This window comes from Pseudophryne corroboree, chromosome 9 (assembly GCF_028390025.1).
Source record: "Pseudophryne corroboree isolate aPseCor3 chromosome 9, aPseCor3.hap2, whole genome shotgun sequence".
NCBI classification, from domain to species: Eukaryota; Metazoa; Chordata; class Amphibia; order Anura; family Myobatrachidae; genus Pseudophryne; species Pseudophryne corroboree.
Window position 1 is genome coordinate 425,591,897 of NC_086452.1, and position 16,494 is coordinate 425,608,390.

At 46.5% G+C, this 16,494-nt stretch overlaps 1 protein-coding gene across 2 annotated transcripts in view; it reads right to left on the minus strand.

Annotated features, from left to right (window-relative positions):
* LOC134958390 (uncharacterized) overlaps window positions 1-16,494 on the minus strand; it is a 308,066-nt gene that overhangs the window by 99,213 nt on the left and 192,359 nt on the right. For both annotated transcript variants that reach the window (XM_063940954.1, XM_063940953.1), the window contains exon 20: window positions 11,051-11,098. In XM_063940954.1, coding sequence (XP_063797024.1) covers window positions 11,051-11,098 — 48 coding nt within the window. The remainder of the gene's footprint in view (window positions 1-11,050; window positions 11,099-16,494) is intronic.

Sequence of the window (16,494 nt, forward strand, 5' to 3'; positions counted from 1 at the left end):
TCAGGTCACTGGTCAGTCACACTGGCAGTGGCACTCCTGCAGCAAAAGTGTGCACTGTTTAATTTTAATATAATATTATGTACTCCTGGCTCCTGCTATAACCTATAACTGGCACTGCAGTGCTCCCCAGTCTCCCCCACAATTATAAGCTGTGTGAGCTGAGCAGTCAGACAGATATATAATATATATTGCAGCACACTGGGCTGAGCCTGAGCAGTGCACACAGATATGGTATGTGACTGAGTCACTGTGTGTATCGCTTTTTTCAGGCAGAGAACGGATATATTAAATAAACTGCACTGTCTGGTGGTCACTCACTAGTAAACTCTCTGCACTCTCTACACTTCTACAGTACTCCTCCTAGTCCTAAACTCCAGTAAATCTCTCTCTCTCTTATAATCTAAATGGAGAGGACGCCAGCCACGTCCTCTCCCTATCAATCTCAATGCACGTGTGAAAATGGCGGCGACGCGCGGCTCCTTATATAGAATCCGAGTCTCGCGAGAATCCGACAGCGTCATGATGACGTTCGGGCGCGCTCGGGTTAACCGAGCAAGGCGGGAGGATCCGAGTCTGCTCGGACCCGTGAAAAAAACCATGAAGTTCGGGCGGGTTCGGATTCAGAGAAACCGAACCCGCTCATCTCTAATATTTGTAGATGTTGATCATGTCCCCTCTTAGTCTCCTCTTTTCCAATGTAAATATGCCTAGCCTTGCAAGCCTTTCCTCGTATTCCAGCATCTCCATGCACTTGATTAGTTTGGTCGCCCGCCTCTGAACCTTTTCTAGCTCCAGAATATCCTTTTTGTAATATGGTGCCCAAAATTGTACACAGTATTCAAGATGTGGCCTCACTAGTGATTTATATAATGGGAGTATAATACTCTCGTCCCTTGCATCAATTCCCCGTTTTGTGCATGCTAATATCTTATTAGTCTTCTTTGCTGCACTCCTACTTTGGGTACTGCTGCTTAATTTGTTATCTATGTGAACCCCTAAGTCTTTTTTCCAGTACAGAATCCCCTAGTATTACCCCATTTCGTATGTAGGTGTAATTTTTGGTCTTGCCCCCACAGTGCATTACCTTACACTTGTCTATGTTGAATCTCATTCTCCATTTTGCTGCCCATGCTTCCAGTTTAGTTAAGTCGTTCTGAAGAGACTCAGCATCCCCCTCCGTATTTATAACCTTACACAATTTGGTATTGTTTGCGAAAATTGACACCATGCTCTCTAGACCTACTGTTAGGTCGTTGATGAAAATATTGAACGAAAGTGGTCCAAGTACAGACCCTTGTGGCACACCACTTAGTACTTTAGTCCAATTTGAAAATGATCCATTGACCACAACGTGCTGCTCCCTATTATCTAACCAATTACTGACCCAAGTGCATATTGTGCTCCCTAGCCCTATTTCTTGTAGCTTATAGATAAGACGCATGTGTGGTACAGTGTTGAAAGCCTTGGCAAAGTCTAAAAAGATTACATCCACCTCCTTACCCTGATCAAGGTTCGCACTTACTGTTTCATAAAAGCCAAGTAAGTTGGTTTGACATGATCTGTCCTTTACAAATCCATGTTGGTTCCTTATAATGATCTTTTTTGCTTCAAGGAACTTTTGAATACTGTCCCTTAGAATACATTTCAAGACTTTCCCTACTATAGATGTAAGACTAACTGGTCTATAATTACCTGATTCAGCTTTGCTCCCCTTTTTGAATATCGGCACTACCTCCACTATACACCAGTCTTTGGGAACCATACCCAATTTAACCGAATCCATGAAGATCAAAAATAGAGGTCTTCCTAGTTCAGCGTGCAACTCCATAAGAACTCCCGGGTGAACTCCATCTGGACCAGGTGACTTATTAATCTTTAACTTTTTTCATCCGTCATAGACTACCTCCTCATATAAATAAGCATTTAGCAGTGGGACATTATCTTTGTTGAGATTTTGTGTTAGATCCAGCATTTGGTCCTCTCTGGTAAATACCATTGAAAAAAAACTTGTTTGCTATACCATTATAATTTTTTATTAAGACTCCCCTCTTGTCCATTAAAGAGCCTATACTCTCCTTCTTAAGTCTCTTGCTGTTGATGTACTTTAAAAAAATGTGGGATTCGCTTTGCTTTCCTTTGCTACTAGTTTTTCAGTTTCTACTTTAGCTGCTCTTATTCCTTTTTTGCATATTTTGTTACAGTCCTTAGAGTGCTGGAATGACTCCGCATCCCCCTCAGATTTGTATTTTTTAAATGCTCGTCTTTTTTGTCCATTAATTCCTTTATATTTTTGTTAAACCACATTGGTTTGGGATTTTTATTCCTTTTTTTTTTTTTGCTGCTGGTGGGAATAAATTTACGAGTATTATTAATTATCAGTGATTTGAATACATCCCATTTCTCTGTAGTATTTTTTCCTTGAAACAGAATTTCCCATTCAATGTCCCTTAACGCTTCCTTCATCATGTCAAAGTTGGCTTTGCTAAAGTTTAGAGTCCTAGTTGAGCCAGTATAAGACTGCTTATGAAAAGTGATATTGAATGTGACCATATCGTGGTCGAGGTTACCTATGGGCCCTCCTACTTCAATATTTGATACCAATTCCCCATTATTAGTTAATACCAGATCTAAGATTGTATTGTACCTAGTTGGTTCCTTGATTAATTGAACTAGGTAATTATCATTTAGCGTGTTTAAAAACATATTGACCATAGCAGTATCACATGAATTGATTTTCCAGTTTATCTCGGGATAGTTAAAGTTTCCCATCACTACTATGGGGTATATGCAATTAGCGGCGAATTGCGGCAAATTATCGCCATTTTTTAATTCGACACAATTCGACAGGTGAATTCCGGCAGGTGGCTGCCGTAATTCACCATATTCAATGAAAAACGGATTCGACATTCCCGCGGGCGAAAAATGACCGATTTGCCGGATTTTGCCGCGAATTAAAAAAACGGGAAAAAACGGGAAAAACCCGGGAAAAAATGGCGTGGGGTCCCCCCTCCAAAGCATAACCAGCCTCGGGCTTTTTCCAGTAGTACTACAGGTACCAGCGGGCCCATTTTTCTCCCGCATGCTGGTACTTGTGGTTCTCCAAGTACCAGCTTGCGGGGGAGGCTTGCTGGGACTTGTAGTACTACTGGAAAAAACAATATTCTGACAATTTTCTCAAGGCTATCAGCCTCCCATCCGCAGCCCTTGGATGGCGGGGACAGCCTCGGGTTTCACCCCTGGCCCTTGGGTGGCTGGGGGGGACCCCTTGATTGAAGGGGTCCCCACTCCCCCAGGGTACTCCGGCCAGGGCACTGTATAAAAGTGACCCCCGGCTGTGGCATTATCTGTCCAGCTAGTGGAGCCCGATGCTGGTGTAAAAAATACGGGGGACCCCTACTCTTTTTGTCCCCCGTATTTTTTGCACCAGCACCAGGCGCAGAGCCCGGTGCTGGTTTTAAAAATACGGGGGATCCCCTGTCAATTTTCCCCCCGCATTTTTAGAACCAGGACCAGCTCGAAGAGCCCGAGGCTGGTTATGCTTTGGAGGGGGGACCCCACGCCATTTTTTCCCTTGATTTTACCGTTCCAGCTATAAAAAAAAAATATATATATATATAAATAATACTTGTGCCTCCAAAAAAGACAAACCAAATACCTAATCCCTTCTAATATAAATAGATATGCTATTACCAAAAAAAAAACCACCAAAAAAAACATGTTTTAAATTTTTTTTATTGGTTTCACCCTCCAAAGTGTGGCGGATTGAAAAGGACGAATTTACTGTCTAAAAGCACTGCTGTCGAATTTCCAAACTTGAATTGGATACACTTTGGTCGAATTGCAGCACTTGTATCATTGCAGAAAAGTCGAATTTGCAAAAAGTCGAATTTCAAAAAGTCGAATTTTGAAAGTCCGTTTTTTTTTACGGAAAGCACTGAATTGCATTGGCGATTTTTTTTTTTTTTGGCGAAAATGTCCCGAAATTCAACAATTTCGGGAATTCGACCGCAATTGCATATACCCCTATGTCTCCTATTCCTGCTGCTCTTTCAATTTGATTCAGTAACAATTTCTCGTCAGACACATTAATATCAGGCGGCCTGTAGCATATCCCCAATAATAACTTCTTTATTCCTTTAACCCGCATGCAATTTCTACCCATAACGTCTCAATAGTATTTACAGTCCCTTCTTGAATATCTTCCCGTATAACAGGTTTTAGAAATGGCTTTACGTAAAGCCATACCCCACCACCCTGTTTATTTAGTCTGTCTCTCCTGTACAGTGTGTAACCCCCTAGATTGACTGTCCAATCCTGAGATTCGTCCCACCACGTTTCAGTAATGTCTATAACATCATATTCCTTGCTTACTGCGAGGATTTCTAGTTCACCTTTTTTACCTGTAAGGCTTCTAGCATTTACATACATACAATTGAGATATGTATTTCCCCCTATGGTAGGGACATCATAATTCTTATGCAGCAAAGATGACCCTTAATCGTCATTGGTTACTGTTATTCTAAAACCCTTTTTAGTTCCCATGTTACTACCCTTGCCGTCTGCTCTATTCCTCCACCCTACTCCTCCCCCATTTTGTTCACTAACGCCACCCCTGCTATTCTTACTGAATGACCCGTGATTTCTTGCTAAACCCTCCCCCCCAGGCACCTAGTTTAAAATCTCCTCCAACCTTCTAACCATCATTCCCCCCAGCACCGCTGCCCCATCCTCATTCAGGTGCAATCCATCACAACAAAAAAGATGGCGCATCCATTACATTACACCGCAGAGTAGCGTCCGTAACATTACACCGCACAGTAGCGTCCGTTACTTTACACCGCACAGTAGCGTCCGTTACATTCACCGCACAGTAGCGTCCATTACATTACACCGAAGAGTGTGTTACATTACACAGCAGAGTAGCAGCCATTAGCTTACATGTTACACTACAGTAGAGCTTCTTTTACATATAATGGTATAGCCCCTAATACAAATTACACATTGCCCACCCCTAGAACTGCCACTGACTGGATAAACTAGACTTATTTATAAATGGCATAGCTACTGATATAAACACTGGGGATGGAGACAGAGGGGAGAGAGGGGGTAGATGGGAGAGAGATTGAAAGGGAAGACATAGAGAAGGGGGTGAGAGAGTGAAGGGGGGTGAGAGTGGAGAAAGAGAGTGAGAGAGAAAAAGGGGAGAGTGAAGGGAGGGGTAAGAGAGTGAAGGGGGAGTGAGAGAGAGAAGGGGAGGTGTGGGAGAGAAGGGTGGTGAGAGAGGAGAGAAAAGAGAGTGAGAGAAAGGAGAGAGTGAAGGGGGGTGAGAGAGAGAAAGGGGGAGAGTGAAGGGAGGGGTGAGGGAGTGAAGGGGGAGTGAGAAAGAGAAGGGGGGAGTGAGAGAGAAGGGGGGTGAGAGAGCAGAAAGAGAGAGAGAAAAGAGAGTGAGAGAAAGGGGAGAGTGAAGGGGGGGTGAGAGAGTGAAGGGGGTTGAGAGACAGAAGGGGGGTGAGAGACAGAAGGAGGGGTGAGAGAAGGGGGTGTGGAAGAGAAGGGGAGGTGAGAGAGAAGGGGGATGAGAAGAGAAAGAAGAGAGGAGAGTGAAAGAGAGAAAGGGGAGAGTGAAGAGGGGGTGAGAGATTGAAGGGGGGGGGGGGTGAGAGATTGAAGGGGGGTGAGATATTGAAGGGGGGGTGAGAGATTGAAGGGGGGTGATAGATGGAAGGAGGGGTGAGAGAGAGAAAGGGGATGAGAGAGGAGAAATAGAAGAGAGTGAAAGAGAGAAAGGGGAGAGTGAAGGGGGGTGAGAGAGTGAAGGGGGGTGAGAGAGTGAAGGGGGGATGGGAGAGAGAAGGTTGGGTGGGAGAGAGAAGGGAGGGTGAGAGAGTGAAGGGGGTGAGAGAGAGAGAGACATGCTCTGACATGGTCCCAGCTCCCTGCCCCATGTCCCTCCTGCAGCTCTTTGTCTTTGTGTCCCGCAGCAGGTCATCTCCGTATGTTCCCTTCCCCCAAACCTTTGTCTTGTGTGAGCCACAGGAGTGGAGGGTCGGGCAGGGAGGACCATCACCACGGAGCCGCTGGGAGCCGGCGGGCGGGCACACAGGCTGGCGGAGGAGCAGGTGGAACCGCTGGGAGCCGGCGGGCGGGCACACAGGCGGGTGGGGGGAGGGCCAGGCGGAGGAGCACCATGGAGCCGCTGGGATCTGGTGGGTGGCAGCGCCCTGTACAGTGAGTGAAAGAGACTCAGGGGCAGATTTATTAAGCTCGGTGAAGTGATAAAGTGGAAGGTGATAAAGGACCAGCCAATCAGATCTTAACTGCCATGTCACAGGCTGGGTTTGAAAAATGACAGGAGCTGACTGGCTGGTCCTTTATCACCTTCCACTTTATCACTTCACCGAGTTTAATAAATCTGCCCCTCACTCACTGTCCGCAACGGCGCCCTACATACGTATGCGTCGGGCCGACTCTGAATAAGATACCCGCACACACTGTAACAGCCGCCTTACCAACAGCAGCCTCAGAGCAGGGGGCACAGAGAGCATGGCAGCCGGAGCGGGCACAGATACCAGTAGACAGTGTCTCTCTCCCAGGCAGCGGCAGCAGTCAGGAGTGGGAAGGCCACGTCACGCCCATTGCTCTCCCCGTTCTTGTCATCCACTCTCCCATTAAACTAAAGTCCTCTGCAGCGCGGCTCCTGATCACTGTCGGCGGGTGCGTCCGGGCCCCTGAGACTTGCCGGGCCCTAAGCACGTGCCTTGGATGCCTAGCGGTAAATCCGCCCCTGCTTCCCGGACACCTCCACATCCAGTCTATGGGTGTGGTTCATAGGGTCGACAGTGTCTGGGTCGACCACTATTTGTCGACAGTAACTAGGTCGACAGGGAAGCTAGGTCGACAGGGTATCTAGGTCGACATGGTCTAAGTCGACAGGTCAAAAGGTTGACATGAGTTTTTAATGTTTTTTTTGGTGTCGTTTTCTCCGTACAGTGACCAGGAATCCCAATTAGTGCACCATATCCCCTCGATTCGCTCGCCATGCTTCGGGCAAGGTGCCTCACTCCGCTACCGCTGCGCTTGGCACATGTTACTATTCCCAATCGTAGTCCACGTGCATTGTAAAGTATGAAAAAGTTCAAAAAAAGAAAAAAAAAGTGAAAACTCATGTTGACCTGTTGACCTAGAACTTGATGACCTAGAGACCCTGTCGACCTTGAAACCCTGTCGATCTAGTTACTGTCGACCAATAGTGGTCGACCTAAACATTATCGACCTAATTACTGTCGACCTAGAGACCGGATTCCCCAGCCTAAACCCATTGTAATGAATCCTGTGCCCCCTAGTGGATGAAAAAGAAACACAAAAATACAGCCCTGCTCAAAATGTGCAATAATAAATAGAATGGGTGTGGTATGGTATGCCGGCGGTTGGGCTCCCGGCGACCAGCATACCGGCGCCGGGAGCCCCGACCGTCCCGACTGCCGGCTTACCGACAGTGTGGCGAGCGCAAATGAGCCCCTTGAGGGCTCGTTGCGCTCGCCACGCTGCGGGCACGGTGGCGCGCTATGCGTGCCACGCTATTTTATTCTCCCTCCAGGGGGGTCGTGGACCCCCACGAGGGAGAATAAGTGTCGGTATGCCGGCTGTCGGGATTCCGGTGCCGGTATACTGTGCGCCGTGATCCCGACAGCCGGCATACTGAAGATCACCCAATAGAATCACGTTATCAAGACATAGACAGTGAAGAAGTATACGGTGGGGGGACTATTTGTCTGGGAGAACACCCAAATATTTAGGAGGCTACTAGATGTTCTGTGAAAGTATCTAAGTATGAGTTATAGTAACATATCTAATCCTATATGTCCAGGAATATAATATATGGAAGTAATTGTGAGTCATACTGTTACCATTAAGAAAACAAGTGTATTATAAGAAATAACGTATCCCATTTAGAATATATAGAGAATTAAATGTAAACCTGTCCTGTTTTGGATTCTGAGTGACTCTCAGCAGTTGGGTCTCTGCAGCTGGTGAAGCTGGGATGTAGGGAACGCCCTTTAACATTAAATTCTTATTACCTGTTAAAAGGGCAGCAAAGAAATATGTGTTCCTCTGTCGGGCGATTTTAACAAAGCATAAAGAAATTGGGATAACTGACTGAGGGATTCTGGTAAAGGAAGCAGATTTCTACATACTCTAAAGCTGGGTACACGCCATCATATATCGGAACCTGGGTACACATTGAGTGATGTAATGAAGGTCGGAGCAACATATCGCTCCATCCTTCATTACACATGCCGTGGTCACTAGGGTTATTGCTAGATTTGATGTGCAGCACATCGAACCTAGCGATGTCGCTACTCTCTAGCGATTTTCCGGAACACTGTGCGATCAGGCCGATGTGTCATTCCGAATTGGCCCAAAACATCATATCGGCCTGATCGCTCAGTGTGTACCCAGCTTAATGAACAACTAACTACTGTATGTGAGTATGTGGGGGTAGGGTGTGCTTGGTACGCTCAAACATAAAAGAAACTATACTTAATGCAAAGGTCAGGGGTCATTTAGGGAATAGCGACCGCAACTTGATAATATGTTGACTTCCGTTTCAGTATGCTTAAAAAAAAAGAGCTGCGGACACAGGGAATTGTAGAAGGGAAACATTTGATCCACTCAGAGATTCAGTTGGCCTTGTAGACTAGGAAAGTTATATAATAATGTTATATATAATACATATAATAACGTGTAGCAGTTTTGCTTTGGTACATTATTTACAGTGCGTTACGTTTTTTTTGTGTTAATATGAGCAGCCATCAGCATCACAGACATAGGGCCGGATGCAGTGGCGTAACTAGAAGTTTTTCTCCCCCAAGCCCAAAAATTCTTGCCCCCCCCAATCCCCCATAATTGGCACTATGAAAGGGACAAACATGCGCGTGCCAAAAAGGGTGTGTGGCTTCGTTGGAATGGGCGTGGCTTTGCATAAAGGGGTGTGGCCTTGCAGGAAAAGACTTCCTTATACCCCAGTTTTGCAACCTGCATGCCCAGACGTTAGCCACCACAGGAAAGAAAAATAATCCTGATTCATGCCCCTTACATTATTTGTCATTTTTCCTCCTTATAGTAATGCCAAGTATACATTATGCCACATAGTTCAATGGCCCTTAGACATTATTCCACGCACAATAATGCACATGACACAATATGCACACACCATAATGCCCCCGACACATTATGCCACACACCGTAATGCCTGTGACACATTATGCCACACACCGTAATGCCTGTGACACATTATGCCACACACCGTAATGCCTGTGACACATGACGACAGGAATCGCAATGCCCGTTATACATTATGATACACACTGCAATGCCCCTGATACATTATAGCACATACAATGTCTGTGACACATTATGCCACACACTGCAATGACCCTGAGACATTATACCACATACCACAATGCCCGTGATATAGTATACAACACACAGTAATGCCTGACACATACCGCAATGCCTGTTATACATTATGCCACACTGCAATGACCCTGAGACATTATACCACATACCACAATGCCCGTGATATAGTATACAACACACCGTAATGCCTGACACATTATGACACATACCGCAATGTCCGTGATACATTATGCCACACACTGCAATGACCCTGAGACATTATACCACATATCACAATGCCCGTGATATAGTATACCATACACCATAATACCTGTGACACATACCGCAATGCCCGTTATACCCTATGCGACACTGCAATACCCCTGAGACATTATACCACATACCACAATGCCCGTGATATAGTATGCCACACTCCGTAATGCCTGTGACACATTATGACACACACCGCAATGTCCGTGATACATTATGCCACACACCGTAATGCCCATTACACATTAAGTCCTACAGTAAGGCTTCTAATTACTTTTAAATTACCTGCTCGTTGCCAGTGGTTTCATGCTCTTGGTTCCATGCACGGTGCCAGGGGTTTTCATGCTCAGGGTGTCATGCTCGTTGCCAGGTGTTTCATGCACTGGGTGTCATGCTCGTTGCCAGGGGTTTCATGCACTGGGTGTCATGCTCGTTGCTAGGGGGTAGTGCTTGTTGCTAGGGCTGTGCTCCCAGTGCCACATATGTCCCCAGTGCCAGATATTCCCCCACGGTGCCAGGTATATGCCCCCAGTGCCAAATATAGCCCCCCCCCCCCCCCCAGTGCCACATATGCCCCCAGTGCCAGATATTCCCCCACAGTGCCAGGTGCTCACGTGCCCCCAGTGCCAAATATACCCCCTCAGTGCCCCCTCCGTGCCATACATGCCCCCTCAGTGCCCCCCCGGTGCCATATATGCCCCCTCGGTGTCCCCCCCCCCGCGCTCCCCCGCTGCTGTGAAGGAGGGACAAGGAGGGCACACACGCCTCTCTCATGTCCCTCCTGCATCTCCGTCTGGTCTAATAAATGAAGTGCCGGTTCGTGAGCCAATCAGAGCTCACGAACGGCACTTCCATTATTAGACCAGACGGAGACGCAGGACGGACACGGGAGAGGTGCGCGCGGCACGCTGTGCCCTCCGTGTCCCTCCTTGCAGCAGGGAGGGAAGGAGACAGCAGATTGACATGCGGACGCTTGTCCGCATGTCAATCTGCTCTAAATCAGTGGCGGCGCCCCCGTAGCCCCTCGCCCCCAAGCCACCACGAGGGCTGCGGGGGCAGTAGTTACGCCACTGGCCGGATGTAATGAAGTCAGTGTTGGCCGGAGGTTACGGGTTCCTGGCCGAACTCTGGAGTGGTTTTTTTTAAAGCGGCAATCATTTACAATGAATGGTTTTGCCTTGTTCATGATTGGCGCTTAAAATAAAGTAAGAGTTCAGCCGGGAACACGCATGGCCGCCAAACTTGGGCGGCATTACAACCGGCCCATAATATCCATATTACTTGAGACTCGTGAATTACTATAGCTTTGTACTAATTTCAGGCTTTATGTCATATTGATATTGTTCTATTAAACATGTCGTTTTGCCAAATGAAACATTACCTCCGTGTGGTGTTTTCAGAATATGCCGATCTCCGTCCATAATGGGTCCTAGAGAAAAACAAAAAAAAGGTTAAAAAGCCATTAGAGTATTTCATCTGGATATTCCCCACATACTGTATGAGATAAGCATAACAACATTCAGATAATAAAACAATATTAAACGCATAACTTATGTAGATGGATAGCAGCCCTAATGTTTTATAGTATATACAGCGGCGTCAGAAGTTGGGTACAGCCCACGCCCTGGTATCACCATTGGAGGGGGTGACAACACTGTAGGAATTGGTCTCTAGTGGCAACCCAGCATCTCCGGGGAAGCTGGGCTGCCCACAGAGTGAAGTCACCTGACTTGCCCAGAAGCCACACCCCTTACATTTAGATCACGCCCCTTTTATCCACACGCACCTCCGGCGTGCAAGAGGTTTACAAAGTGCACACCGGGTGTCAACAGACCCGGTGACGCCTCTGAGTATATATCCATCATCCTAATTGTGACTTCTGTCTAGTGAATTATCGACTTATTGCACGCAGCAGCAGCAGCATCTATTGGAGGTCGCCCATCTGCTAGTATATGCACATACTGCTACAGAACTGTTTCCCTTGTGCACATCCGAGCAGGACTGCAGGCTGAAATACTGATTGCTGCATCCATAGAGGCCTATTTATTAACATTATTTTTACTAAATTAATGTGAAAAAGGGTGTTTTCACACCCATTTCATATTATTTTAGTATCACTCCAATGTATAAAAGGACATTTGGAGCAGTTTACATGAAAAATCTGCTCCAACCCTTTAATTGTAACAACATTCAGATAATACTTATATTGAGAAATGCGATATGGCCGAATTTACTAAACAACAAAAATGTAAAAAAACATTACAGGGTGCCCTGTCATATGCAGCCTTTGCCCAGTTTTCACTGCCCCCTGGCAGAGAAAGCTGTGCGGAGACCAGGCTCCGGTGATCAGCTCTGTGTGTGTCCGATGGACACACAAGTTGATCACTGTTTACAAAAAAAACAAAACAAAACATACTTACCCGTCCAGGAGTTGGCGATCAGTACTCTGGTGTGGGCTTCCGTGCGCCGGGTCATCCACGTGCTGCGCTGTGACCCCAGGTGCATTGAAATAATGCTGCAAAGCGACAGCTCACCTTACAGCACCTGGGGTCACAACAGCGCACAGAATCCGGCGCCCAACAGCCCGGCAAGAGCAGCAATCATCGGCTCCCTGGACTGGTGAGTACATTTACTGTCTGGGGGGGGGGATCCTGCGGGGCGAGGTTTAGTTGCGACTGGGAGGTCGACCCGGTGGCTGCGGTAGCGGCGATGTAGGCGGTTGCGGCGCATGCGCAGCAGGACTTCGCTCTATTTTTCCCGAAAAACACACGATGATGCTGCGGACAGGCATCGCAGAGAATGTCGCTGGGGATAGTAATGTAAGGCAAAACGTTGCTGGGGTTAGTAATATAAGGCAGAACGTCGCTGGGGATAGTAATGTAAGGCAGAACATCGCTGAGGATAGTAATGTAAGGCAGAACGTTGCTGGGGACAGTAATGTAAGGCAGAACGTCGCTGGGGATAGTAATGTAAGGCAGAACGTTGCTGGGGATAGTAATGTAAGGCAGAACGTCGCTGGGGATAGTAATGTAAGGCAGAACATCGCTGAGGATAGTAATGTAAGGCAGAACGTCGCTGGGGATAGTAATGTAAGGCAGAACATCGCTGAGGATAGTAATGTAAGGCAGAACGTTGCTGGGGACAGTAATGTAAGGCAGAACATTGCTGGGGATAGTAATGTAAGGCAGAACGTTGCTGGGGATAGTAATGTAAGGCAGAACGTTGCTGGGGATAGTAATGTAAGGCAGAAAGTCGCTGGGGATAGTAATGTAAGGCAGAAAGTTGCTGGGGATAGTAATGTAAGGCAGAACGTCACTGGGGATAGTAATGTAAGGCGGAACGTTGCTGGGGTTAGTAATATAAGGCAGAACATCGCTGGGGATAGTAATGTAAGGCAGAACATCGCTGAGGATAGTAATGTAAGGCAGAACGTTGCTGGGGACAGTAATGTAAGGCAGAACGTCGCTGGGGATAGTAATGTAAGGCAGAACGTTGCTGGGGATAGTAATGTAAGGCAGAACGTCGCTGGGGATAGTAATGTAAGGCAGAACATCGCTGAGGATAGTAATGTAAGGCAGAACGTCGCTGGGGATAGTAATGTAAGGCAGAACATCGCTGAGGATAGTAATGTAAGGCAGAACGTTGCTGGGGACAGTAATGTAAGGCAGAACATTGCTGGGGATAGTAATGTAAGGCAGAACGTTGCTGGGGATAGTAATGTAAGGCAGAACGTTGCTGGGGATAGTAATGTAAGGCAGAACGTTGCTGGGGACAGTAATGTAAGGCAGAACATTGCTGGGGATAGTAATGTAAGGCAGAATGTCGCTGGGGATAGTAATGTAAGGCAGAACGTTGCTGGGGATAGTAATATAAGGCAGAACGTTGCTGGGGATAGTAATGTAAGGCAGAAAGTCGCTGGGGATAGTAATGTAAGGCAGAAAGTTGCTGGGGATAGTAATGTAAGGCAGAACGTTGCTGGGGATAGTAATATAAGGCAGAACGTTGCTGGGGATAGTAATGTAAGGCAGAACGATGCTGGGGATAGTAATGTAAGGCAGAAAGTCGCTGGGGATAGTAATGTAAGGCAGAAAGTTGCTGGGGATAGTAATGTAAGGCAGAACGTCGCTGGGGATAGTAATGTCAGGCAGAAAGTCGCTGGGGATAGTAATGTAAGGCAGAACGTCGCTGGGGATAGTAATGTAAGGCAGAACGTTGCTGGGGTTAGTAATATAAGGCAGAACGTCGCTGGGGATAGTAATGTAAGGCAGAACATCGCTGAGGATAGTAATGTAAGGCAGAACGTTGCTGGGGACAGTAATGTAAGGCAGAACATTGCTGGGGATAGTAATGTAAGGCAGAACGTTGCTGGGGATAGTAATGTAAGGAAGAACGTTGCTGGGGATAGTAATATAAGGCAGAACGTTGCTGGGGATAGTAATGTAAGGCAGAAAGTCGCTGGGGATAGTAATATAAGGCAGAACGTTGCTGGGGATAGTAATGTAAGGCAGAAAGTCGCTGGGGATAGTAATGTAAGGCAGAAAGTTGCTGGGGATAGTAATGTAAGGCAGAACGTCACTGGGGATAGTAATGTAAGGCAGAACGTTGCTGGGGATAGTAATGTAAGGCAGAACGTCGCTCTGGATAGTAATGTAAGGCAGAACGTTGCTGGAGATAGTAATGTAAGGCAGAACGTTGCTGGGGATAGTAATGTAAGGCAGAACGTTGCTGGTCACTGGGGATAGTAATGTAAGGCAGAACGTTACTGGAGATAGTAATGTAAGGCAGAACGTTGCTGGGGATAGTAATGTAAGGCAGAACGTTGCTGGGGATAGTACTGTAAGGCAGAACGTTGCTGGGGATAGTATTGTAAGGCAGAACGTCGCTGGAGATAATAATGTAAGGCAGAACGTTGCTGGGGATAGTAATCTAAGGCAGAGTGTTGCTGGGGATAGTAATGTAAGGCAGAACGTTGCTGGAGATAGTAATGTAAAGCAGAACGTCGCTCTGGATAGTAATGTAAGGCAGAACGTTGCTGGGGATAGTAATGTAAGGCAGAACGTTGCTGGGGATAGTAATGTAAGGCAGAACATTGCTGGGGATAGTAATGTAAGGCAGAACGTTGCTGGGGATAGTAATGTAATGCAGAACGTTGCTGGGGATAGTAATGTAAGGCAGAACGTTGCTGGGGATAGTAATGTAAGGCAGAACATCGCTGGAGATAATAATGTAAGGCAGAACGTTGCTGGGGATAGTAATGTAAGGCAGAACGTCGCTGGAGATAGTAATGTAAGGCAGAACGTTGCTGGAGATAATAATGTAAGGCAGAACGTTGCTGGGGATAGTAATGTAAGGCAGAACGTCGCTGGAGATAATAATGTAAGGCAGAACGTTGCTGGGGATAGTAATGTAAGGCAGAACGTCGCTGGAGATAATAATGTAAGGCAGAACGTCGCTGGAGATAGTAATGTAAGGCAGAACGTTGCTGGGGATAGTAATGTAAGGCAGAACGTCGCTGGAGATAATAATGTAAGGCAGAACGTTGCTGGGGATAGTAATGTAAGGCAGAACGTCGCTGGAGATAGTAATGTAAGGCAGAGTGTTGCTGGGGATAGTAATGTAAGGCAGAGTGTTGCTGGGTATAGTAATGTTATTATTATTATTACATTTTATTTATAAGGCGCCACATGTGTTTCGCAGCGCCGTACAAAGGACAGTACAGGGGACAAAACATTGCATTACAGTAAATAAATAACAGAAATAGAGTACAGGTAACAGAGCACCACACATTCTCAAGACATAGTACAGCTAAGATGTAAGTATTGAGGGAGTGATCATCATACTACTAGAGGCTGGTGGCCATAGATGGAGATGAGCCTTTACTAGCAGGATAAAGATGGTCGTTGAGTAGGGGAGAGCTGTGAGTGAAATGTGTTGAGACGAGGGCTTAGATAACAAGAGGAAAGAGGGCCCTGCTCTGAAGAGCTAACAATTGTAAAACCACACCTTTTTCTATAAAAAGTTACATATTAATATTAAATTCTGCAGGGACGTCTATTGTACATGTAAGGCAGAACGTTGCTGGAGATAGTAATGTAAGGCAGAACGTCGCTCTGGATAGTAATGTAAGGCAGAACATTGCTGGGGATAGTAATGTAAGGCAGAACGTTGCTGGGGATAGTAATGTAAGGCAGAACGTCGCTCTGGATAGTAATGTAAGGCAGAACATCGCTGGGGATAGTAATGTAAGGCAGAACGTTGCTGGGGATAGTAATGTAAGGCAGAACATTGCTGGGGAGAGTAATATAAGGCAGAACGTTGCTGGGGATAGTGATGTAAGGCAGAACGTTGCTGGGGATAGTAATGTAAGGCAGAACGTTGCTGGGGATAGTAATGTAAGGCAGAACGTCGCTGGGGATAGTAATGTAAGGCAGAACGTTGCTGGAGATAGTAATGTAAGGCAGAACGTTGCTGGGGATAGTAATGTAAGGCAGAACGTCGCTCTGGATAGTAATGTAAGGCAGAACGTTGCTGGAGATAGTAATGTAAGGCAGAACGTTGCTGGGGATAGTAATGTAAGGCAGAACGTTGCTGGAGATAGTAATGTAAGGCAGAACGTTGCTGGGGATAGTAATATAAGGCAGAACGTTGCTGGAGATAGTAATGTAAGGCAGAACGTCGCTCTGGATAGTAATGTAAGGCAGAACATCGCTGGGGATAGTAATGTAAGGCAGAACGTTGCTGGGGATAGTAATGTAAGGCAGAACGTTGCTGGGGAGAGTAATATAAGGCAGAACGTTGCTGGGGATAGTGATGTAAGGCAGAACG